Below are 24730 nucleotides of genomic sequence, written 5' to 3' on the forward strand. Positions count from 1 at the left end.
GTCAAATGATAGTAATTTTTAATTATATGAATATTAATCACAGTTTTTCAAATTAATTTATCATGTTTAATCACCATTTGCCACTATGTATGATTTATGCCCATTTTTTAAGTATTTTATTGCAAGAAAGAGAAATTTTCTTCAATAGTAGCACAATGTTTGAATCACACTTTAACCTGTTTGTGTTGAGGTGTTGCGTTCAAAGAATTCACATTATGTAAGTACCTAAATGCAGCAAATTGTACTTCCACATTAAATTGTTTAAATTGTCTATAGGGATGAATGTGAGTGTGAATGGTTGTTTGTCTATATGTGCCCTGTGATTGGCTGGCGACCAGTCCAGGGTGTACCCCGCCTCTCGCCCAAAGACAGCTGGGATAGGCTCCAGCACCCCCCGCGACCCTTGTGAGGATAAGTGGTAGAAAATGAATGAATGAATGAATAATTAATTACCGCCGTTACTTTTGACAGCCCTGATTTAAACAGGTTAAAACATTCTTTATTTTTTGTAAAAATACTTTAGATTTATATACTGTGTATAGAAAGTATATATAGTAATTGCGTAACCTCACGTATTGGTTAAGGTTGTGTAGTTAAAAGACAAACACGGTTAAAGTACATTTTTCAGCATCATCTTTAGGTGTAAGTGAAGTATATATATTTTTAACAATATAATTTATTCTTTTAAAATGTATCAAATACATGTAATATTTTATCTAATAATTAATTATTTAATAATAATAAAAAAAATATTTGATAATAATTTAAATTTAACTATAATGTAATTTCTGATGTCTGTTTTTGCTATATAGGTAGTAGGTTAATCTTGCAGCCCTGTGTGTCATTATTATTGGATCAGGTAATGTAAACATTAACATTGTCATTTAATGCCATGTGTTAATGGGAGTTAACTCATTTTCAGTCATCTTCATGTTTGTAAAATTCTGGTAGTTGCTGTGTATGTCAGTAATATTAAAATCACGTATTATTTTTACCATATAACTTTACACCATTGCAAATCAGTGAGCATGCATTCACCCTGACATTGCAACTGAACGCAACAAAAATGGAGCATTGTTGTTTTCACATATGAAATACATTTCTAAGTCACGTCTATTGCCCATTCAAAGCCAATCTTGCCAAGTGTTTCTGACACTTGTGACATATTAACAGCGAGTTCTGAAAGAAAGACATTCGTCATCCCGCATGAATAATTGAATGTCATCAAGTTGTGAACGGCTCGCGTCATGTGCCTCATTCTGCTAATTATCTGACTCACGTCGTAGCTCTGTGTTCCCACTGTAGGAATATTTCCAAACATGTTTCCTTTAACAGTGACGTTGCAATCAAGCACAAGGTGAAGGATTGTTGGAATGCATTTTATTTAATACAGAATGTTCGAGCACAAATATGACTTTTATTTTTTTTTTTTTACACAGAATAAAATCAATTTGCTATGCCAAAATATTTTTTTCATCATTTTTATTTAACATTTAACATCAGGTGTAAAGTGTAAACAAGTAACATAAGTTGACTTTAATGACCCGAATATAAGACAAAAGTTGTGTTGTTCAGTACATGCAAAACAAGCAATGTCCACAAGCCAGCTTTTCTTCCCGTCACTCACCCGTGACCTGGAAAGATGCTGTTACATGAGGAGAGTCGTCTTATATCTGGGCCGATAAGGTAGTTTGGACACAGCATGATGTTTGTTTAACAGTACAAAGCATGGCTGGAGAAGGCCGCACGAGGATAGACGTCATATCCACAACAACTTTCGAGGATCTGTCTTCAGCCCTGCAACAAAGTGTTCACAAACAACAGTAGCGACTGCACTGGATCACTGAATTACTGGTTGGAAGTGAAAGGCAAAATAACACTGTTTTAACAGCTGACTTCATACATATCTGAGTCAGGCTTGTTGCGAATCACTGAGCACCGACGACACGCGGGGCAGGCGGCAAACTCCGGGCAGGTTCGGCATTTTGGTCGCTTGAAACTAAACACAAGAGCGCCCCCTCCCAGCACCTGTAAACATGAACCCAACCACCCGAAATAAAGGGAGCCAGCTGGGTGCAAGCTCAACTCCGGGAAGCGTGTGTTGTTAGCCTCCTGTTGGGTGTCACCCATCCCCAGCCTCTCCAGGTTGTGGGTGTACACCACCAAAGCCGTCATGCTGAGCAGCCCGGCCATCACCACCAGGAGTCCGCCAGTCGCCGCCACCCCTCGAAGTGGTAGATCTGTCCAACAGCGGACGCCGATGCAGGCCAGAACGATACCCGTTCCGCACAGGAACAAGGAGGTCAACACCAAGCCTTGCGCCAGGCGGACTCTCCGGTCTCGCTGGTAGGGACCCGCGACTGGCCAGCACTGCTTCAGCTCTGCATGCTCCACTTGAAGACAGCTCTCCCATAGTCCATCAGAACGGACCAAGAGAAGAGAGTCCACAGATCCGTGGCTTTTTGTCATAGTTCGGAGAAGCGATCCCGGTCTGGCTAAGTCCAGACGGGTCTGTCCCTCTCTCCACTGGGGGGTGATGGCAGCGGTAAAGAGCAGGACCAGTCCCAAGGGGGCGAAGACGATGCCCATCACCATGGATGCTGGAGTCTGCATAACCCTGATTCCTCAAATATGGTCTCTAACTTTTGGGATCTTGTGGGTCTTTTTGGGTCTTGTGTAGCTGATGGTGGGACACTGAAGAAGAACCATCTGATTTTGGATGGAAAAAAAATTATTTACATTTTTTTTGTAGTAAAACAGACATTTCAAGTTCCTCCAGTTTTTCAGTATAGACACACTTTATGTAGAATGTATATATAGTATATATATATATATATATATATATATATATACTGGTCGCGGGGGTGCTGGAGCCTATCCCAGCTGTCTTTGGGCAAGAGGCGGGGTACACCCTGGACTGGTGGCCAGCCAATCACAGGGCACATATAGACAAACAACCATTCACACTCACATTCATACCTATGGACAATTTGGAGTTGCCAATTAACCTAGCATGTTTTTGGAATGTGGGAGGAAACCGGAGTACCCGGAGAAAACCCACGCATGCACGGGGAGAACATGCAAACTCCACACAGAGATGGCCGAGGGTGGAATTGAACCCTGGTCTCCTAGCTGTGAGGTCTGCGCGCTAACCACTCGACCGCCGTTCCCACTCCACTCGTTTGATTGCAACTTCTTCATATATAAACTGATGCGGATGTCAGGAAAACAAAAACACAACACTGCGTCCAGTTTAAACAGGTTTACATTCACTGTCGCTGCTGCTGCTGCATGAATGTGAATGTTCGATGCCCGCCTCTGTTGCTACGAGACACTAACCTGCTCAGACCCAACGTGCGGCTTTATTTATCACAAGAGCTCATGAAGGGTGCGTTGTCTTTGAAACCTTGAGGCTTGAGTGTTGAATTGAATTAAATTGAATCTAAGTTCCCTGTGAGGACATGTAAAGTCACCATATATGTTTGTTACTGAAGAAGATAAGATAAAGGACCATAATTGGTAATGGTAATAGTAATAGTTTTATTTCATTTGACCATGCATCAGATTACAATTGAGTGCATCACATAATCAGTTCACAGTTCCACATGTCCAAAAGGAGTAGGAAGACAAAAAACATATTTTTGAAAACCGTGATAGATGGAGTGATATTTATCTGTACAAACCACTGTATGAGTTGCTGGCACCAGCATCTTAAGCATGAATAAATACACTGACGGACCCTCCAACCTTGACAAAATATTGTAAGTAGGGTCCCCACTGCCTCTCACGCCTCCTGACAGTTAACATCACCATGACTTAGCATTGATTATTTCCTAAATATTCACTTACTTACTTAATTAATTAATTAATTAAATTTCAGTATGTTGAATCAAACTATGGAATGGATGAATGTTGGCTAAATACAAGGATGAAGAGTCTTGAACCAGTCATGATGTGCTATATATATCACTATATTGACACTTACTATGGTACCCATTATGTCATTGGATGGTCATATCACCTCGTACTTCGGTATGAGGTACATTATTAAAAAAACAAATAAAACAAAAAAAAACTTAAACTGTATTATAGAAAGCAGGAAGTGAACAAATGTAACAGTTACTGATCGTAAAAGTACCAGATGGAGGGGTAGGATTTAATAAGCTTTGCTTCTTCCTACTCCTTTTGGACATGTGGAACTGTGAACTGATTATGGGATGCACTCAATTGTAATCTGATGCATGTTCAAATGAAATAAAACCATTACCATTATTGTTGTGAACATTATCCATGTCCAACATAGATGCCATATATTACAGATAATTTAGTTACATTATGGAGTGGGACAGAACACAAATATTAGCAACATTAGCTGACTGACATACAGTTGACAACGCTTTGGGTTATTTATATTTATATAAGATGTGTAGTGATGCTACAGCAATACTATTACTGTGTGTGTGTATTTTACACATATATTCCTGATATGGGGATGAAAGTTGCTTCGGTGCACCAGGCAAGTTCCCATAATGTGTAGCAGAGAATAGAAGATAGAGGATAGTTAAATATAAGTTGTTAGGAAGCCATCATTGCCTATCTATGGAGACATTAACTTGTGCATTTGAGTGCACTGTGTAACATCTTTCCTCAAAGCCTGACAATTGATCTCCAGCAATGACCTTGGAAGGCTTTAGTCCATTTTAGTAATAATGTCAGGACAGTGTCTGAATGCAGAGTGGCTGTATTAGGAATCCTGGAATACCCTCGAGGACGGCGCCAAGACACAGACAGATGCCAAAACAAGCCATCAACACACTCAAACACAATAAGATGCTGTTTTTTTTTATTATAATAATATAAATAGCCTTACTTGAATCTTGCATTTAAACAACTTTGCCACCTCGCTTTTGTTTATGTGTCTCTTATATGCATGACGGCCTTTTCCATGAATAACATCATAGGAATGCTGAAGGGGGGTTAAACAGTTGCATATTTTTATACGTAGCATTTGGGTGATACATTTATTGGAATATTTCTATAATAGTAGCTCTGCGATGAGACAATGAGAGTGACTGTACACACAGCATGAAGTAATAAGGAGGGGTCTATATACAAATATAAAATGTTGAGGTATTGCTGAGGTATGTTGGCTTGTCTTCCAAGGCATTTGATTACAAATGTAATTTTGATTAATCTTTCTGACATTTTAGACATGCACTTATATTGTATAATTACTTCATTAGAAATTAGTATTTGTATTTTAACTTGAGTAAAATGTTTTAGTATTCTTTCCACCTCTTTGTAATGGTTTTATTTGTTTCAGGCATGCTTAACATTACATGTTTAGACACGATAAGTGGCTTAGCAATGATCAAATATAAAACATAAAAAATTTAATAACAGAATAATAACTTAATATACCATAATTAACACAATAACATCCATTGAGCCATCTTCTAAGCCACTTATACTGCCTAGGGGTTATGCTGGAACCTATCCCAGCTGACTTTGTATGAGAGGCGGGGTACACCCTGGACCTGTTGCCAGCCAATCACAGTGCACATGCATACAACCACGATAATAACCATAATAATAATACTTCCTCGTGTGACAGGTGTATAGAGGTATACCCCAACAACAGTCGAATGTTCCCATGAGTGGAATATTTCACTCAGCACATACCGATTGCCCTTTGTGCCCATGTGAACAGTAATGTATGCTGACGTTGTGAAAATAATTTGAAAGCTTCTTTTCATACAATGACGTGATACGGACGTGAGAGAAGTTGACAGTTTAAAAAAAAAAACGTCTGTCAGGACCTCATCAAGCGCCTGGTGGGAATTAAATGTTAGTGACACGCAAAGTATCACCTTCATTTAGCAGTAAGGAATGTGGTGCCTGTTTTTTTTTTTTTTTTTTTTTACGAGCACCTACCAGGATACCTGTGACACCACTTTGTTGTCACAGAGCGGTGTCATGTCGACAACAGAAATGATATCCAATGACTCTGAGATGTAATGATAGCAGAATGGTGCATCGTTGAATGGCAATGTGCATATTGCATATGTCAGGTCGGTTATAATATATGCAAGCATGCGCTTACTTACCATTCGGTGGCGTTTATGGCTCTGCAGCTTCCAAAGCTGCCTTGCTGCAGTTCCTTACTAGCACCTGCCTCCCTCTTTTCTGTCTCCATGCCTCTGATTGTCCTTGTCTTTTTTTTTTCCCTCTCCCCCTTTCCGCTACAGCTTGGCTGTCTCCCGTCCCGTTTGCTATCTCTGTCTCACCTTCTGCAAGAGAGAGAGAGCGTGTGTGTATGTGCGTTCTCTCTTTGATTTGCTAAAGGACTTCTGTGTTGTATCGAGTGCTTGTCTGCCTATGCCAGTCTAGCCAAATAGGGAAAAAGAATGGAGCTTGTCTCCTGAGACCTATTTTTCAGAGAGCTGCATGAAAACTAAATATTGTACATAATAGATCTTTGCAGAGCATTGTTGTCACCTACTTTGGTATTGGAATCCATGTTGTATCACGCATTGGTTATCTAATTGTGGTACAAATACCTAGCAGTAGGAGACCAGGGTTCAATTGCACCCTCGGCCATTGCTTTCTCCGGGTACTCCGGTTTCCTCCCACATTCCAAAAACATGCTAGGTTAATTGGTGACTCCAAATTGTCCATAGGTATGAATGTGAGTGTGAATGGTTGTTTGTCTATATGTGCCCTGTGATTGGCTGGCGACCAGTCCAGGGTGGACCCTGCCTCTCACCCAAAGACAGCTGGGATAGGCTCCAGCACCCCTGCGACCCTCGTGAGGATAAGTGGTAGAAAATGAATGAATGAATGAAGTACCTAGCAGTACCACCGATTTCCTTTCTGATCTTCATACTGGTGCCCTGTGATTGGCTGGCCTCCAGTTCAGGGTGTACCCCACCTCTTGCCCGAAGATAGCTGGGATAGGCTCCAGCACCCTCAGTGACCCTTGTGATGATAAGCGGTAGAAAATGAATGAATGAATGAATGAATGAATATTCATACTGCGTAAAATTCAGGTTGGTGTCAGCGATACCGATCTGAAAGAGTACAATGCATCAAGGTAATTTATTCATTTATTTTAAACATATTGAGGTAGTGGCCTGATTTATAATACAGTAATCCCTTGTTTATTGCACTTAATTGGTTCCTAAAAAATACATATCATGGAAATAAAGTATTAATAGATATAGTAATACTATGAAAGTCACAATTGGGAAAATTAAACTAACAGCATAAATGTGAAAAAAGAGCAAACACTGAAGTTTGTAGTAAGCTTTCCACTTTTTTTCTTGAAACTTATATAACTCAGAAAACTAGAATGAATGAATGAAGTTGAAATAGCTGGAACACTAACATAAAAACACAGAAATGAAAAAAACTGCTGCAATTTTATGAAAATAAAGTCAAAATAAAGAGGAAAAAGTTGTATTCTAAGGAGAAAGAAAGTCAATAATCTTGGGGGAATAATCTTGTAATGTTATGAGGAAAAACAATAAAATTTTACTTGCGTAGAGTTGAAATTTTAAAGAAAAAAGAAACAAATGCAAGCCTTTTCACCTGTATCTTAAAGCTGATATGCTGTTTTTTCTTAAAATAGAAATTTGTATAATCATATTCATTCATATTCATGTGAAAACGTGTCTGAGCCCCTTTTGTTGTTTCAGCTCACCAAACAAATGTACATTTTCATCAATAACAACACAACTGAACACAAGATGCAGTTTTTAAATGAAAAAATCCAAACCTGCTCCCAGAAACAAAGTAATTGAGATCTGTCAGTCTGGAAATAGCCATTGTTAAAGTTTTGGGACTCTAGAGAACCACAGTGAGAGCCACCATCCACAAATGGCAAAAACACAACCTTTTCAGGAGTGGCTGGTCTACCAAAATGACTCCAAGAGTGTAGCGACAACTCATCTAAGAGGTCACAAAAGACCCCACAACAACATCCAAAGACCTGCAAGGCCTCACTTGCCTCAGTTAAGGCCAGTCTTCATGACTCCACCATAAGAAAAACACTGGGCAAAAACGGCCTGCATGGCAGAATTCCAAGACCAAAGCCACTGCTGAATAAAAAAAACATTAAGACTTGTCTCAATTTTGCCACAAAAAATTCTGATCATCTCCAAAACCTTTGGGAAAATATTTTATGGTCTGACCAGACAAGAGTTTAACTTTTCGGAAGGCGTGTGTCCCATTACTTCTGGTGTAAAAGTGACGCCGCAATTCAGAAAAAGAACATCATGCCCACAGTAAAATATGGTGGTGGTAGTGTGATGGTCACAACTTTAAAATAGTTAGTTACAGTGACTACAGCTATTAAATAATAATACACATGAAGAACTTCCTGTGAACTTTCTGTGTTTTAATTGACTAATATTTCAACTTGATGTTTAAATGCAAGTATAATGAACCACAATTTTTTATGCACTTTTGTTTATTTTCTTACAAAAAAAAATGGGCAAGGTGTGACCACAATGCAACCACAATTGCCAATTTGGTTTGATAATGAAATATACAGGGATACATGTTCGCTTTGAAATGATGCGTAACATATGAAGAAGCAAAAAAAACATACACGTTACATCCATACCATGAAAATCCACAGGCAGTCGTACTGTTTCCAGTAAAACTCACTGTACTTACACCAAACAAAACAAACAAACAAACAAACAGGAAATGTCCACAGTTTACTGGGCTAAAAATGATCACCAATACTAACTCTGTGTGGTTTTACGGAGGGAAATGTGTGACGTTTGTTTCTGAATGAAAGATGTTGTGAAACTACCAGGAACCTACGAGAAGAAGGCGGCAGTGAGAAACATTACTAGCAGGCGTTTTAAAACAATGATAAAAAAACAAAACACCCCGAAAATTCATTTAAAGGAAATAACGGGTACATTTAAAGCAGCGAGAATAGCAAACCTGCTAATGCTATATGCTGGAAAAAAAAAATCATGAATCATGCTTACAGAGCTCTGCGTTCAGTTGAAATACATAGCGCAAAAGGAATTGAAGGAATAAAACACTGTCATATTAAAATCTATTTACAAACAATATGTACAAGTTTAACATCATAAATGCTTCAAATATTATAATCAATTAAAAACCAAGAGGGTGATACAGCATGTATGTACAAAAATAACGACAACATTTACGAAAAAATGAAAGGTCAGTTAAGTCCAGGTCTCTTGTTGAAGTTGGTCAGTCCACAGCTGGCGTTTTTGGTTTTTTTTTGTATGATTGGTACTGATGGCGTAGTGCTTATGAGACAGCTGTGATCCTGGAATGGAGTCATACTTCGATGAGAGTGACCTGGAAATGGCCGCTGACCGCCTCTGACATTTCAATAAGGAAAGCTGACTGGTTGGTGTAGTGTTCGATGATGTTGTCGTCCATGTTGACGTAAATCCTGTGGAAATAAAAGAACTTCTATCAGAAAAAGTCAGGAAAGAAATGATCGGTATGAATAGTCGACCGCCATGTCGGTTGCGCTAGTTGGCTATTGGCGTGAAACTCGTTAGCTCTATTAATGCTGGCTGAGCAGTTTGATCCTTACTACTACTGCAACATTGGTTCTGTTGCTGCTGAGTCGTGTAATACGTTTGATTTTAAAAATCACTGTTTTGTCAAAGAGAACAACATCTTCCTTTTCACTTTCTCAGTCATTATTCAGATTATTCAAAAATAAATTATGTATAAATGTACACTGACTATTCAATTTCATTCATTTTCTACCGCTTTTCCCAGCCTATCCCAGCTGTCTTCGGGCGAGAGGCGGTGTACACCCTGGACTGGTCGCCAGCCAATCACAGGGCACATATAGACAAACAACCATTCACACTCACATTCATACCTATGGACAATTTGGAGTCGCCAATTAACCTAGCATGTTTTTGGAATGTGGGAGGAAACCGGAGTACCCGGAGAAAACCCACGCATGCACGGGGAGAACATGCAAACTCCACACAGAGATGGCCGAGGCTGGGATTGAACCTTGGTCTCCTAGCTGTGAGGTTTGTGCGCTAACCACTCGACCGCCATGTGTTAAAAATGTAACTTGTTATGTACAATGTAGAATTTTGGAGGGCATAATAAAGACAAAAAAAAAACCTCACATGGCTATATGGTCATAATACACAACAAGCCAATTTTTTTAACTTCAATAATGACTTTTTACATTTCGGAGCCTCATATTGAGTTGTTATTCAAGTTTTAAAAATCTACTTTTGTATATTTGGAATGTATTGGAAAGTGAGAAGGAAAATGTAGCTCTCTTTAAGCACATAGTTAAATTCTAAAAGTCATTATGCATGACAAGTTAATTTTTTAACTTACATAATGACTTTTAAAATTTCTGAGCTTTTCTCCAATTATCACCTGCTTCAAATTAACGCCATGTATTATTTGTGATTCATGCAAATACGTACACGCCTCTGCAAAAATTAAAGCATTTCCAGTAAGGTTTTCATTATTTTATTTAATAATTTATTTTTATTTTATATTTATGATTTATATTTTAATTATTATTTATTTAATATTATTTATAAAATGTATTTTATTTAATTATTGAGTATTTGTGGAATTTTTTGTGGAGATTTTTTTTTTTAGAATAGTATATTTTAATTTTGAATTGAATCTTGTCTAATATTGCGTGTTGTTTCAGATTTTCAGGCCACAAAACGTGAAATCAGAGCAGATTTTAAGATATTTTGTCTTACTTTGTTAGAACAATTTGCTCATCAAAAGTAATACGTGTTAAAATCTGAACTATACTTCTTAAAATAAACAAAAAATACACCAAGATAAGACATTCACTTTTGTACTTTTGAACATATTACTTAAGAAAAGTAAATTGCAAACACCCTAACAATTTCCTGGTAATCACATCTGCCTTGTTCATCAAATGTTGTTTTTTTTAAACCCTGATTTTAAATATTTAATCATGCTTGGATTTTACTGTTCGCAGCGTGGACTTTAGCCAAAAAAAAGTGAGCTACTCAATCTGTCGTCTGACATGGCGGGACATTCTCGGTCGGAAAAACACAGTATCTATCTCTGGCATCAGTTCCTGCTTCATAAATCAGGACAGTCTGACTCTTCCTCCTCCTCCTCCTCCTCCACCTGTTTTTACCTCAGCCCTAACCCGTAAAGGCTTTAAAGACTTTAATGAGTGAATTAGCGGCCCGCTCATGTGCTCCGCCTGCAGGGGACAAGGTTGATTGAAGACAAGAGGGTGAGGAGGGGAGGGAATTACCAGGAGAATGTAACTCAACCTGTTATAGCGTTGGCTACTGGCCCTGTGGTGGCGATGAGGAAAAAAAACTCATGTAAATATCTCTCAGAGTGAGACGTCTGTCTTTTTTTCATTCTTTTTACATTAGAGCTTGGTTACTGAAATCTGCAAATGACTATTCCAATTCGTCACTCTTTGATTGATAGAAAATGAAATGGAAAAACCTGCTGATTGACGGTAATGGAAACACATCGACTGATCAACAATCATCGGTGATTCATCGACAGGACTTTTGCAATATTTATATCCTCCCTTAGTCATATTTTTCCTGAAGGGGGGGAGCTGTAGTTAACACATTCCACGAGCCCGAGCCAACCAAGCAACCTACCAACCCGGTCTGTCAACATGAGATTATGTCAAGGAAGCGTGAAGTCATTATGCGGGTTCCGATGAAGTCAAAAGTCTGCTTACCCTCGTTTGCATTTCTTGTAAATTTTCCCAATGGTGTCTTCTTGCATGCCGTACTTTTCTGAAATCTGAGCGAGGAATAAGACACGATGAGTTAAGACCACAACGTATTTGTGAGTAGCACGCAACCACGTCAGATACTCACAGCTTCTCGTAGGCCGGACAGCGTCGGCGTGCTCAGCATGAGAGCGTCGAACACCTCTTCTGTGCTTGTCCTCACGTACAGCAGAACTGATGTTGGAGAGGGCGAACGACACCAAAAAGTCAAATCAAGTTGATTAGTTAAAAAAAAAAAACAAAACATGATAAAGTCTCTGCTTACCTCTTTGGGAATCTTCTCTGCGGGCTTGCTTGCTGGATGGAGAGCCGTTCTGCTCTCGATCTGGATACAACCTTTTCATAGAACTTCTGGAAATAAAAGGACTAGACTTTAGACCAGTATTTCTCCACTGATGGGTCGGAACCCAAAAGTTTGCTTGCACACAAATCAAAAATAGATTTTTAGACTATTTGTAGTTAAATTAACATTGTATTATTATTAAAAAACATAATATATATTTTTATATTTTATTATAATATATATATATTATATATATATATATATATATATATATATAATCTGTTTTTAATGTCTAACTTTTTATATCTGACTGCTGTGCCCCGCCCCGCTTTTACTCATGTTTTAACTGTGTATTAACCAATCAATCAATGTGTCTTCTACTCTGTTTACTTGCTTTTATTCAACTCCATTCTTCTGTAAAGTGTCTTTGAGTATTTTGAAAAGCGCTATACAAATAAAATGTATTATTATTATAATTATAATATATATATAATTATATATATAGTTTTTTATTCTAATATATAAATATATAAAAAATATATAAAAAACATACCTCAGATTATCAGAAAATTACATAAAAATATTTCAAATATTCATATATAAAATATTTATAATTTAATGTAATTTTCAGATTGTCTGAACTATGGGTTTTCAAGCAAAGAAGGCTATTTTAGGGTACTTTAATGAGAATGGGGAAAATGTGGGTCCCAGCTGAGAAACCCATCCTTTGGACCAAAGACTTAAAATCAGAGACTCAATTGTATTAATTAATTAATTGCAGTTATTAATTACTTTAATTGATTTTTTTTTTTAGTTCACCGAGTTTACTGGCACAATTGATGTACGAGATGCTTGAGTGTAACATTGAGGCTAGCAACAACGGTTACTTACGTATATTTTATACATTTCCCATTTTCTTGTCACCTGTATCAATGTTTAAGGCGATAACGAGCTAAATTAGCAAGTGGTGTTACGAAGCCCACACTCGAAAAATGTTTTCAAGACATTGATAATGCTTGAGTTTAAGAAATACCCTAATCTGTTTGTGTATGCCGTAACCTGATAGAAAAGGACAGAATTTTGTTGAGATTAACTGTGATTAATAGTGTGAATGGTTGTTTGTCTATATGTGCCCTGTGATTGGCTGGCGACCAGTCCAGGGTGTACCCCGCCTCTCGCCCAAAGACAGCTGGGATAGGCTCCAGCACCCCCGCGACCCTCGTGAGGAAAAAGCGGTAGAAAATGAATGAATGAATGAACTGTGATTAATTAATAACGACATCACAAATTAATTGTATTGTATTGTCTTTAGAATGGACATCCTGTACACCATTCATACACTAATACTAAAGACCACAACAAAACAAGGAACTGTGTTCTAGTTTGACGATAATACTCTGATAAACAATACAAATCAACCCCATGACCTATTTGGTCCCTCAAACCTAAGCTTGGAAACCCCTATTTCACCCCTTTCTTATTGGAGCTTATACAAGATGTGGATGCTTACCTTTCATTGTCGTCCATAGGTGTGGCCTGCAGAAAGAAGGACAAAAAGATCTGATTAGAAAACCGATAAACACATTGCTTAATGCCCTTCATGCCACCATTGTGTGTTTGTAATGTCTTCATAAAGGAATGTTATCGCTGCAAAAATACTGCATTTCCCATAACCTCTCCTCACCAGGGTAATAATGCTTTGAGATGCTTCCGCTGCATTGATTGCAATGAAAAGCCTCCAAGGTTTCATCATTTGCACATACTTATATAATTCATAAACTCCGCAGTGTGTGGGAACTGTGGCTTGTCTGAACAGAACTACTACGAGCTCACCATGTGTGTGTGTGTGTGAGAAATAAGATGAGGGTGACGCATATTGGTGTGTGTATGGAAGGACGCCGCTCATGTGCCAGGTAGGGAGGCCCCCATTGCTTGCACTCGCTCGGGCTTGGTGGTTTCGACTCCAATTAGCGTTTCACCTCACTTTCCCCTCCCTTCTTTTCCCAGGCAGACAGCTTTTCCCACTGCATACTTTCCCACACTCCCCCCCCCCCCCCCACACACACTTTCTCCATGTCCCGTGCCCAGGTTGTTGCCTTCAGGGATGAATGAAGGGCCGGGATTCTGACTCATGCAAGAGGCGGTATTATGATGATTGTTAATAATAAGATGGTAGGCCTACCATGCGCTGATAGCTGGATAGATGTGCTTCCGGGATGAACAGGACTGGCTGAGTGATGTGGTCTTCCATGGTCTGGAAGAAGGTGCAGTCGCTGCCCATGGAACTGCTCACTAAGGACTTGTTAGCTGGGAATCAAACAGAAATGTTCCAATGGATGCGAGGCCAGCAATGGATAGAAAATGACATAAGCTTTCTGAACCTCAGGCTCCATTTTATTGATAATGAATTGAACAATATAATGAATTCATGTATTCTATGTTATGATATTAGTTTATGTACAGTATAGTATGTCACTGTTGTAACAATACAGATCCTAGACAGGAACCAAATGTCTTGGTTTTGGTTCTTGAGCTGTATTTTAGGCACTACACTCATGTTGTTTTTCTCTCTGTCAGAAACCACAGGATTGATCAAGTAAAAGTAGATGATACTCAATTGCAAAAATAAATAAAATGCATAAATAAATAAAATGCATAAATAAATAAATAAATGTTATGTTTAAAATGTTGTTTACAGTCAAAAAATATTCAAATATTAAAATTATTTGGAAAACACATAATAAATGATAAAATCCTAAGTACTAGCGCTGACCACTACACTGTGTAATTATTATTGTCGCTTTCATAAAAGCAGATCCTTTAACATGTTCAAGGGTACTTTAGCAAGCTAGCAGTCAAATGTAGTATTAAAGAGTGATTTGTGATTTATGTAATTTTCTGATAATCTGAGGTATGTTTTTATATATATTTATATATTATAATAAAATATATATATATATATATTTCATGTTTTTTTAAATAATTATACATTGTTAATTTAACTACAAATAGTCTAAAAATCTATTTTTGATTTGTGTACAAGCAAACTTTTGGGTTCCTGAATTTTAACATTATTGGAGCCCTCTAGACATGAAATATTAAAATTATCAAAATTATTTCTTCTAAACGAGGACTTACGAGGCCAAAAACTTACCACTTCCACACGGACTGGGAGGAGAACTTTTTGTTTACATGCCAGAGCTGATTTCATGCAGTGTTCAGGAATGTTTTGTGTTTTTACTGACAAGTTTTGTGTCAATGACTAAGACCATAGTCTACCACAAAATAACGATCATTTACTAATTAATTGACTTCTGATAAAATGCTATATAGTAAGGGAACGATAACCAAACCATTATATTGTGAGGGACGATTTGTAGTGTATTCGTCCACTGGAACGAGTTGCTTCTGGGCCAAATTTCAGTTTTTCAGTTTTTAATTTAATTTAGGACCACTTGTATAATAAATGTGTTATGTTTGTATATTATGATGTTTTTTCACAAAAATATCAATACATTTTATTGACTCTACTTTTTCTGCCCATGATGACCTAATATAATAAAATATATCATGTATGACCATAATATACATTTACACATAAATGTATGACTCTACTAATCAATCATAAACATATGACAAAAAATTGAGAATTATCTTTGTGATGGTGACCCAATAAAAACCATCCATTTTGGGCCCCTGTTGACTTGAGGTGGTATTTCCTAAATAAGTAACCTTTCATTACAATGAGCTTGCCACTCGTACCATTGGCATCATTGGCTGTCTTCCCCCTCCTCTTGGTCCTCTTCCTCTCCTCATCACGCATCTTCCGCTCGGCCCCCTAAGGATGCAAAAATTAGTTAGGGAAAAAAAATGCCCGTACGTTGACATATGTACGCGTGTTACACAGTTGACGTACCTTATCGCAGAAAATCTTGACTTGGCAAGCGGCTCTGTGTATGAGCTGATTGCTTCCCGAGCTGAAGTCGTACGTGTCAATCTGGAGGTTGAGGGGCAGGCCCTTCACGCCCTTCTGCGATGAGAAGTCCGTGCTTAGCGAGTTGATGCCGATGAACACCTGTGGGACGGACCGTTTGTGTTATCTGCTTTTTTTTTTTCGTTGATGGCATCACGCGTGTGCTCGCTGGTGATGACAGCTTTCAGGTCCTGTGAGCTTAGGATAACATTACGGGAGACTAACGTGTAGCTTTTGAGTTTGTCTGTTTTTCAATTGTAATTTACTTTCACTTTGGAATTTTTGCTCATCTGTGCTCTAAGAAAAAAAATCATTCTTGGAAGTCTTGAGTGCATATTAACAAGATAAGTAAATTATTCAATCACAGTACAAACAAACGTATTATTCTGTATTGTTTTTGTACTCTATTTCTTCCTTTTGTGGGGGAAAATACCATGATCCCAAACTTTTCAATGCCTCATACTGCAAAAAAGGTCAGTAAGGATAATCCATAATGCCGCCTACAGAGAACATACTAACTCCTTATTTCTAAAATCACAAATACTTTTTCAAACAGCTAAAATAATGCATTAGACTAAAAACAACAAATTACCTAAAAATGTCATCCAATACTTCTCTACAAGAGAGGAGAAATATGATCTCAGGGAAGAACTACATTTGAAACACTTCTATGCTAGGACTACGTTATGCTAGCCATAGCATTTCAGTATGTGGAATCAAACTATGGAATGGATTGAGTAAGGACCTCAAACAATGCACAACGATGAGCCAATTCAAGAAACAATACAAGCAGTTGATGTTTGCTAAATACAAGGATGAAGAGTCTTGAACCAGTCATGATGTGCTATATATATCACTATATTGACACTTACTATGGTACCCATTATGTCATTGGATGGTCATTAAAAAAAAACACCTCAAACTGTATTATGGAAAGCAGGAAGTGAACAAATGTAACAGTTAGTGATTGTAAAAGTACCAGATGGAGGGGTAGGATTTAATAAGCTTTGCTTCTTCCTACTCCTTTTGGACATGTGGAACTGTGAACTGATTATGTGATGCATTCAATTGTAATCTGATGCATGTTCAAATGAAATAAAACCATTACATTATAAAACTTAATTATTGATACAAAAGTAATGATAAGGAAGGTGTAGATATATAGGGAATAAACATGGGAGAATTTTTCTCCGGTAATTACCACAAGGTTTTATCCGGAGGGACAGAAAAGACTACATTTTTTTCTACTAAACAGCCCCAACGTCTTCATTTCCTGTACATGATGTCTTCCTTTCCTGCTTTGCTCTATACTTGCAGCAGGGTTGTTTTTTTTTTGCAGCCCCACCCCACCTCAGCGCCTTTGGGACACAAAGATTTGGCCTTTGCGGTGGTGACTGAGCCTCAGGGCCAAACACATTTCTTGGATTCTTTCCCTCCCTCCTCAACCACTCCTTGTCTTTCTCGGTGTCTTTTTTTTAACTCCTAGGTCAGTCACCTGTCCATATTAACAATAAGATTTACCTTGGCTTCTTCGTTGGGGTTCCATACGAAGGAGAGGGCATTGAAGGCGACCTCTTCGATGTTGCTAATACCGCTGAACACTTCCTTGTAGTCCGCTGTGACAAGAAAAGGAAAAAAGAGCAAGTTGGGTGAGGTTTCTGGGAACACTTCGCTGTACCGCGCAGGTGGATTTTGCATCGCATACCGATGTCAATGACCCTTTGCTTGACAGTTGGCTGACGTGCGTGCCAGTGGTTCCAAAAGCGGAGCTGCATTTCCGGGGTTTTGTCATTCTCAAAAACAGCCATCACCACCGTCTGTGGTTGGAGAAACATAGAAGAGAATTGAACGTCTGGTGGAAAAATCTTTCATCACTCCAAATCCTTCCTTTCTGTTTATTATCGTCACTTATTTGCTGTAAGCTGATTGTGTATATTCATCCCTTCTTACGGGCTTGACAAAGAAAAGATTGTCACCTTGTGTTGTTTAAAAAAAAAAAAAACACCGCACCTTCCCCCACTCCTTGTTTTGTTGCTTTTGCACGTGTCAACTCAGATATATAGCAGAAGTGGTACGATCTGCCCAGTGTCTTAGTCACCAGGACCTGGTCCCATGGGAGGGTCCACCATCCATTATTTGACAATTCATTCATTTTCTACCGCATATCCTCACAAGGGTCACGGGGGTGCTGGAGCCTATCCCAGCTGTCTTCGGGCGAGAGGCGGGGTACACCCTGGACTGGTCGCCAGCCAATCACAGGGCACATATAGACAAACAACCATTCACATTCACATTTGGAGTCACCAATTAACCTAGCATGTTTTTGGAATGTGGGAGGAAACCGGAGTACCCGGAGAAAACCCACGCATGCATTTCAAATCCGAGGGTGGATTTGAACCCTGGTCTCCTAGCCGTGAGGTCTGCGCACTAACCACTCGTCCGCCGTGCCGCCCATTATTTGACCATTTGACCAAATTACCTTGACTTTAGTTGCGGTGATGCAGGCACTGCTGTCCACGCCCTGCAAGGTGATGGGGTAGAACTGCCCCTTGTTCAAGTACACCATTGGCAACTCGCTGGATTTGTAAGGCGATGCCGCAGGAGCACCCAGGGAGAACTGAAACTCATTCCTGTATCTCTCAGGTGGAGATCCGGTATAGGAGCCAGAGTAGACGGGACTGGAGTGGTCCTCAGGAAATGGGTCGTTGTAGGTCAGAGTCTAAGAACCACGTAAAATAACATGTTAGGCACAGCAATGAAACCAGTTTGGACTTTAATCCTCTGGAGATGTTTGGTACCTCTGCACTGGGGTCAGGGAAAGTACCGGTCTCGGGCCACTTTTGCAGCAAAGAGTCAAAGATGATATTGAGCTCTTGCTTGTCGGTGTCCGCTGCAACACTGGTCAAGGTCGCGTAGGTGTCAGCGCTGGGTGGCAGCGATGGACTCTGCTTGGGTCCCAGCACCTCTAATGAGTAGCTGGCTGGGACGCTGTCGGAGAGGATCTTCATGACGTTAGCGGACGTCTCCGAAGAAACCAGGTCATTGGTCCTAAGCGGCAAAGACAATCATCTGTCATGTGTCTCTGCGCATACACACTTCAGTCTGGGGTGGGTACTTTTTGTGTCTTAATCCAAGTCTTGTTTGAGTTTCTCAAACATTAGCGGACCCACAATGGGTTCAAGCCTCACCCAGCCCCAACATGGGCAACACTAAGGGTAAGGGGCTCAGTGGGGACAAGGAGGGAGCTTTATTGTCTATCTTAAGAGAGTTGCTGACGGAGAAGACCGGAGAGGTAAACAGTAATCCATTGGGGCTGTGTTTGATTTGAGGATTACCACTCTCTCTCTATTTTCTCGTTAGTTTCTAATGAGCTCTTACCTCTCTGTTGCTTTGCAGATGCTACTGTTTCGATTGCAGGCGCTAATCTTTGGCTCCTTATGACTCTGCAAGAATAACATTATGTTCAATCTGAAGAGGCAATAATTCAATTAAAGCTTCATTATTCTAAAGACTTACCTTGCATTGTTCATAAAGCATGGTTATGGCTGCTAAGTCGTCCCCCGGGTGCAGTCTGGGTTTGGACAGGTTCTCCTCTGGCATGGTGTTCTCCAGGTAGGACCAAGGGTCCATGATGTAGTTTGTGTTGAAACGGTAGTTGAAGTTCTCGCTCTGAAAGACCACTCCCAGAGTCCTACACCAGGAATACAAGAATGGATTGGTTAGATCAGGGTCGGAGAGTAAAATATTGTAAGGCACCGATTCTCAAATTGTGATACGAGTGCCATTGGTGGTACGCTGGCTTCATCAAGGGGTACTCAGGATAAAATGACCTTAATATAGGAAAAATAATTGCTAAAAAAATAATTGATGGCAGACCCCAAACATATATTATATTAAAGTCAAAATAAATAATCATGTTGAACACAAGAAGCAAACAATACAGACACATAAAATTATTAAAATTTATTTTCTATCTATTTATATTATCTTTCATATAATTTTAATGACTTTATTTATTTACATTTATTTTTATGTATTTAACTTTCTTTTTTACATGTGTTTTTATTGATATTATTTATATCAATATATATATATCGCTTTTCAAAATACTCAAAGACACTTGCACTTGAATGGAATTGAATAAAAGCAAGTAAACAGAGTAGAAGTCACACCAAAATACAACATTCATTCGTTAATACACAGTTAAAACATGAGTAAAAAGCGGGGTGGGGCACACTGGTGGTACGCTGGCTTCATCAAGGGGTACTCAGGACAAAAAACGACCTTAGTATATGAAAAATAATTGGTGGTAGACCCCAAACATATATTATATTAAAGTCAAAATAAATCATCATGTTGAACACAAGAAGCGAACAATACTGACACATAAAATTATTAAAATTTATTTTCTAATTATTTATATTATGTTTCATTTAATTTTAATGCCTTTATTTATTTACATGTATTTTTATGTATTTATCTCTCATTTAACTTTCTTTTTTTACATGTATTTTTATTGATATTATTTATACTGTGTAATATATTTTGATTATATTACAAATCTATATAATACAATGTTTGTAATTAATTAATTTAACTTTCTTTCTCCTATTTAATTTTGTTTAAGTGACATACATACTCTCAGTTATTGCTGAAATTTATAAAAATGTGCTGCTGTAAACATGTAACTTAATTAAATGTGTTTGAAACCAACTAAATCAAACTATCGTTTTTTTAGTAGTACTTTGAAAACTAGTGACGCCTTTTTAGTTCATGTTATACATTCATACCTGCTGTGTCCTGTTTATGTACAATTTATGGCAATCTCATAGTGTATTTCAGTACATTTGGGGTGAAACCAACCTGACCCAAAACAAATATCTACCTATTTGTTAATCGCATACTGACAAGTGAATTGAGCCTGATTCTCGGCCCTGAGCATGAAAGGTTTGGATTGCAAAACAGCCGAGCTTAGTAAGATCCTACACCTGAAAATGTTGACAGGCCACCCACTATCAACAAAACATGCCTGGATGTTGTATTTTGTGCTTTTCCTGCAGTGAAAGCAAAACAAACACACGCATTCTTCAATCCTGTCTTGTTTGTAGAGAACCAAACACAATCCCGGGATTGGATTTGTTTGGGGACTCCAACCGTGACGTCGGATAAATATCCTAAAAAAAACCCTTTTGGAGTTTGTGTGACAGTTGACTGTGGATAAACAGCTCATTTAATGAGCAAATTGGGGGTGTGGGGACCCCAGGTGGTCTCAACTTCCTGGCTGGACTATTTGCGCTGAGGTGCACCTGCTGCTAGCATCTAAACAGCACATATTAGAGCAGTGTAAATTCTCCGACAGACACATTAAGAGTAAGAGGCCGGGGGTCTTCTAGTATTTCCCCCCTTACCCAACCCCCATTATGTAATTCAATGCATTATATGCCGTCATTGCATCCAACACCTCCTATTTCCTGGCGTCCTTTTGTGCTGCTTGGCCTCTAGGTGAGTGACAACAGGCAAGCACAGACCCAACTATCCCATAATATCAGTTTTCCCATCCTCTCTTTTAAAGCAAGCATCTTTCACATGGGGTTTCATTGCAGAACCTAAGAAGAGGGGGGGGGCAGCTAGGGCCCATCATCTTCAAATCTATCATTTAAAACTCATGGATAAAAGTGACATGAATACTTACTCAGTCTCTTTGGTCATGTCTCCAGTCCAAGTGAGTTGGGATAAGGTTCCTTTGAGGCGTTTTTTTTTTTTTTTTCAGTAGTTTGTGTTTGAGAGAATCACTGAGTGACACGCCAATGACTTCAGTATTTTGATTCCCTCTGAACCGGAGCCCGCATGATATTTATACAAGCAGCACCGGCTCGCTCTCATTTCTGATTGGCAGACACGCCTCCAAGACAGGTGTCTGATAGGACAGGTGGAGGATCATTAACCCCCTCCGTGCCTGGGAGAAACCGTGCAAGCACTTTGCAAGACAAGGAGCGTGCTTGCATGAATGTCATTATGGGGGCTCTCATAAAAGAGCGAGAATGGGGATCTGAAAGGTGCGAAATTGCTTTAGAAGGATCCTGGAACTCTGCTTTAAATTGTTAAAAAAAACAAAAAACATTTAAATTTTCATTTTTCACCAACACCCCCCACACTGACTGCAGTTTTGGTGCAATGCATGCAACTTTTTCTTTGTCAGTACTACATACTCTTCCAATGTATTGTTTTATACTGTTGCAGTGAAATGAAAGAGAAATACATTTACTTTCCTGACATGCTATAGCAATTGTTAATGTTACAAATAAAAGCATAAAATACAAATAAAAGCATGTAAACTTATACAAATAAACAACATTTATGAACATTGGAGAAAATAATAATTATAATAAATAAATAAATAAATAGCAAAATGAAAGAGAAATAAATTTACTTTCCTGACATGCTATAGCAATTGTTAATGTTGGAAATAAAAGCATAAAAATATAAATAAAAGCATGTAAACTTGTACAAATAAACAACATTTATGAACAGCAGAGAAATAAATAAATAAATAAATAAATAAATAAATAAATAAATAAATAAATAAATAAATAAATAAATAAATAAATAAATAAATCATTGAAGAAAGTGTAGGATTATTCACAGGTTATGTTTTCAAAATAAATGGAAATATATAAATAGTCATTGTGAGGTGTTATGGAATTATTCAGTATGTTTTTTATTATTAATTTTAATATTTGAATATTATTTTTTTCATTTATTTTTTTATTATTTTTTTTATTATTATTATTTATATTTATTTATTTGTGAGTTTAAAAGTACTATATTAAAACAACAGTTAAATAATTAAAATATTTTTTAATACTAGTTTTTTATTTTCTACTTTTCTAATTTATAATTTTTTGATTATTGTAATTTGGTGTTATGGAATTATTCAGTATGTTTTTTTATTATTAATTTTAATATTTTATTATTACTATTTTTTCATTTATTTAGTTTTTTATGTATTTGTGAGTTTAAAAGTACTATTAAAACAACAGCTAAATAATTAAAGTATTTTTTTAAATACTATTTTTTAATTTCTATTTTTCTAATTTATAATTTTTTGATTGTTGTAATTTAATTAAACAATGACTTACACTAATTACTATATAATGACTATATTATTGGCTTTTTATACATAAATGTTTTTTTACGATGTTTAAAATAACATGATTTTTTTGGAATTGTTAAACTATTTAAAATAACAACTCATGTATTTATTTTATGATCTGTTTCTGTTTAAATTGTGAAAATAAGTTGCGGTATTTTAGTCAGTAGTATAAATCTGTAGTTCTTACAGTATAATAACGCATGGACTTTACATTCATTCTACAGTTTAAGCTTTGCATGGGACGCTAATGTGAAAGTTCAGCATCTTTATGATGAGCACATAAGGAGAGTATGATGCGGGACATCATCGCTTCTTAGTTTTGAACGTTGTGAGGTCTTTGTGTCAATCAGGCGTAACATCCTCCACCCACACTTGGTGTACACTTACACACAAACTGATAAATAATAATAATAGTGTGTGTCTGTGTTGTGTGTGTGTGTGAGAGAAGCACCTGAGGGAATTTGGCATCATAACACACAGGCGCACACACACACACACACACACACACACACACACAAACCCAAAGACAAGCTGGCATTGACTCAAAAGGACGTACACATAAAACGATGGAGATTCTTCCTTGTCTTTGATTGACACGCCTTCATTCCTGCACACTCGATGTCTTCTCTTTGTAAAAAAAAAAAAATCAATCCTGACAACTTTATTATACGTCTTTCAACCACTGTTGAATGCATTTCTAAAGACCAACAGCAGGAAGAGCATTTGCAATCGGTTTCTCCTTCGCTCAGCTTTGGAGGGCGTGAACGACCCGGTCGGGGGGTTTCTTTCTCGCCCTGTTCCCTCATTAGTGCACGGAATTAGCACATGTAAAGGTTTTTTGGTCTCTCTATGTCGCTTCGAGTCCTTGATGTGGACAATCCAAAGAGCAAACTGTCACTCACTGAAACAAATGTTGGGCTTTCTAGGGATTACTGAATGCTCCGCCTTCTGTTTTTGTCATGGCATCTATCTTTAAGCCACTTCAAGTAACTCCATCTATCTGTTTTATATGCTGTTTGTCTATGCTGGAGCCTATCCCAGGTGTCTTCGGTTGAGAGGCGGGGTATAGACAAACAACCATTCACACTCACATTCATACCTATGGACAATTTGGAGTGGCCAATTAACCTAGCATGTTTTTGGAATGTGGGAGGAAACCGGAGTACCCGGAGAAAACCGGGTATTATATTAAATATTGTAGTGGTGGAATGGAATGGAATGGCCTTTATTGTCATTATACAAGATGTACAACGAGATTGGAGAGTTCTCCTTTCAGTGCAGTAGTCAAGTTTAAAAAAAGTATATAAAAGTAGAGTAAAAAAGACAATTTAACAAGATATATACAAGATATGTACAAGATATCCAAAATATACACATAGTATTGCACAGGAGCATATGCAGGAGCAGACATATTGCAGATATATTAATTTTAGTGCAATGATGAATGGGTCATAGTGCAAATAATGACTGGTGTATACAGATGAGTAAAATCACATATGTGAGTGTATTGTATTGGGTTGTTAAATA

At 37.9% G+C, this 24730-nt stretch overlaps 3 protein-coding genes across 3 annotated transcripts in view; 1 reads left to right on the top strand and 2 right to left on the bottom strand.

Annotated features, from left to right (window-relative positions):
* The window catches only part of cnksr1 (connector enhancer of kinase suppressor of Ras 1), a 68089-nt gene that overhangs the window by 28268 nt on the left and 15091 nt on the right, over positions 1 to 24730 (top strand). The gene's annotated exons all lie outside the window — the stretch shown is intronic.
* cldn23l (claudin 23-like) lies at positions 1351 to 6451 on the bottom strand. The gene is made up of 2 exons (XM_058089904.2): positions 6108 to 6451; positions 1351 to 2709 (listed from the first exon to the last, which is right to left on the bottom strand). The coding sequence occupies exon 2, from the start codon at positions 2611 to 2613 to the stop codon at positions 1885 to 1887; it is 729 nt and encodes a 242-aa protein (XP_057945887.2). The 5' UTR covers positions 2614 to 2709; positions 6108 to 6451; the 3' UTR covers positions 1351 to 1884.
* On the bottom strand, positions 8394 to 21885 carry grhl3 (grainyhead-like transcription factor 3). Its single transcript, XM_058091064.2, has 15 exons — positions 21743 to 21885; positions 19567 to 19741; positions 19429 to 19493; positions 18849 to 19098; positions 18530 to 18769; positions 17756 to 17867; positions 17572 to 17666; positions 15994 to 16152; positions 15840 to 15915; positions 14260 to 14384; positions 13588 to 13613; positions 12060 to 12145; positions 11883 to 11968; positions 11741 to 11805; positions 8394 to 9445 (listed from the first exon to the last, which is right to left on the bottom strand). The coding sequence occupies exons 1-15, from the start codon at positions 21757 to 21759 to the stop codon at positions 9328 to 9330; spliced, it is 1695 nt and encodes a 564-aa protein (XP_057947047.2). The 5' UTR covers positions 21760 to 21885; the 3' UTR covers positions 8394 to 9327.

The sequence above is a fragment of the Doryrhamphus excisus genome, linkage group LG14, assembly GCF_037039965.1.
Source record: "Doryrhamphus excisus strain RoL-2023G ecotype Guam linkage group LG14, RoL_Dexc_Guam_v1.1, whole genome shotgun sequence".
Taxonomy (NCBI): domain Eukaryota; kingdom Metazoa; phylum Chordata; class Actinopteri; order Syngnathiformes; family Syngnathidae; genus Doryrhamphus; species Doryrhamphus excisus.

What these genes read in the sequence shown, in the direction of transcription:
- cldn23l (XM_058089904.2), bottom strand. Translation starts at nt 2,613, where the DNA reads ATGCAGACTCCAGCATCCATGGTGATGGGCATCGTCTTCGCCCCCTTG.
- grhl3 (XM_058091064.2), bottom strand. An exon ending in TCCCTGACCCCAGTGCAGAG is followed by an intron (nt 18,770 to 18,848) that starts GTACCAAACATC and finishes CGTGGTTCTTAG; the next exon opens with ACTCTGACCTACAACGACCC. An exon ending in TGTCCGGCCTACGAGAAGCT is followed by an intron (nt 11,806 to 11,882) that starts GTGAGTATCTGA and finishes TTCCTCGCTCAG; the next exon opens with ATTTCAGAAAAGTACGGCAT.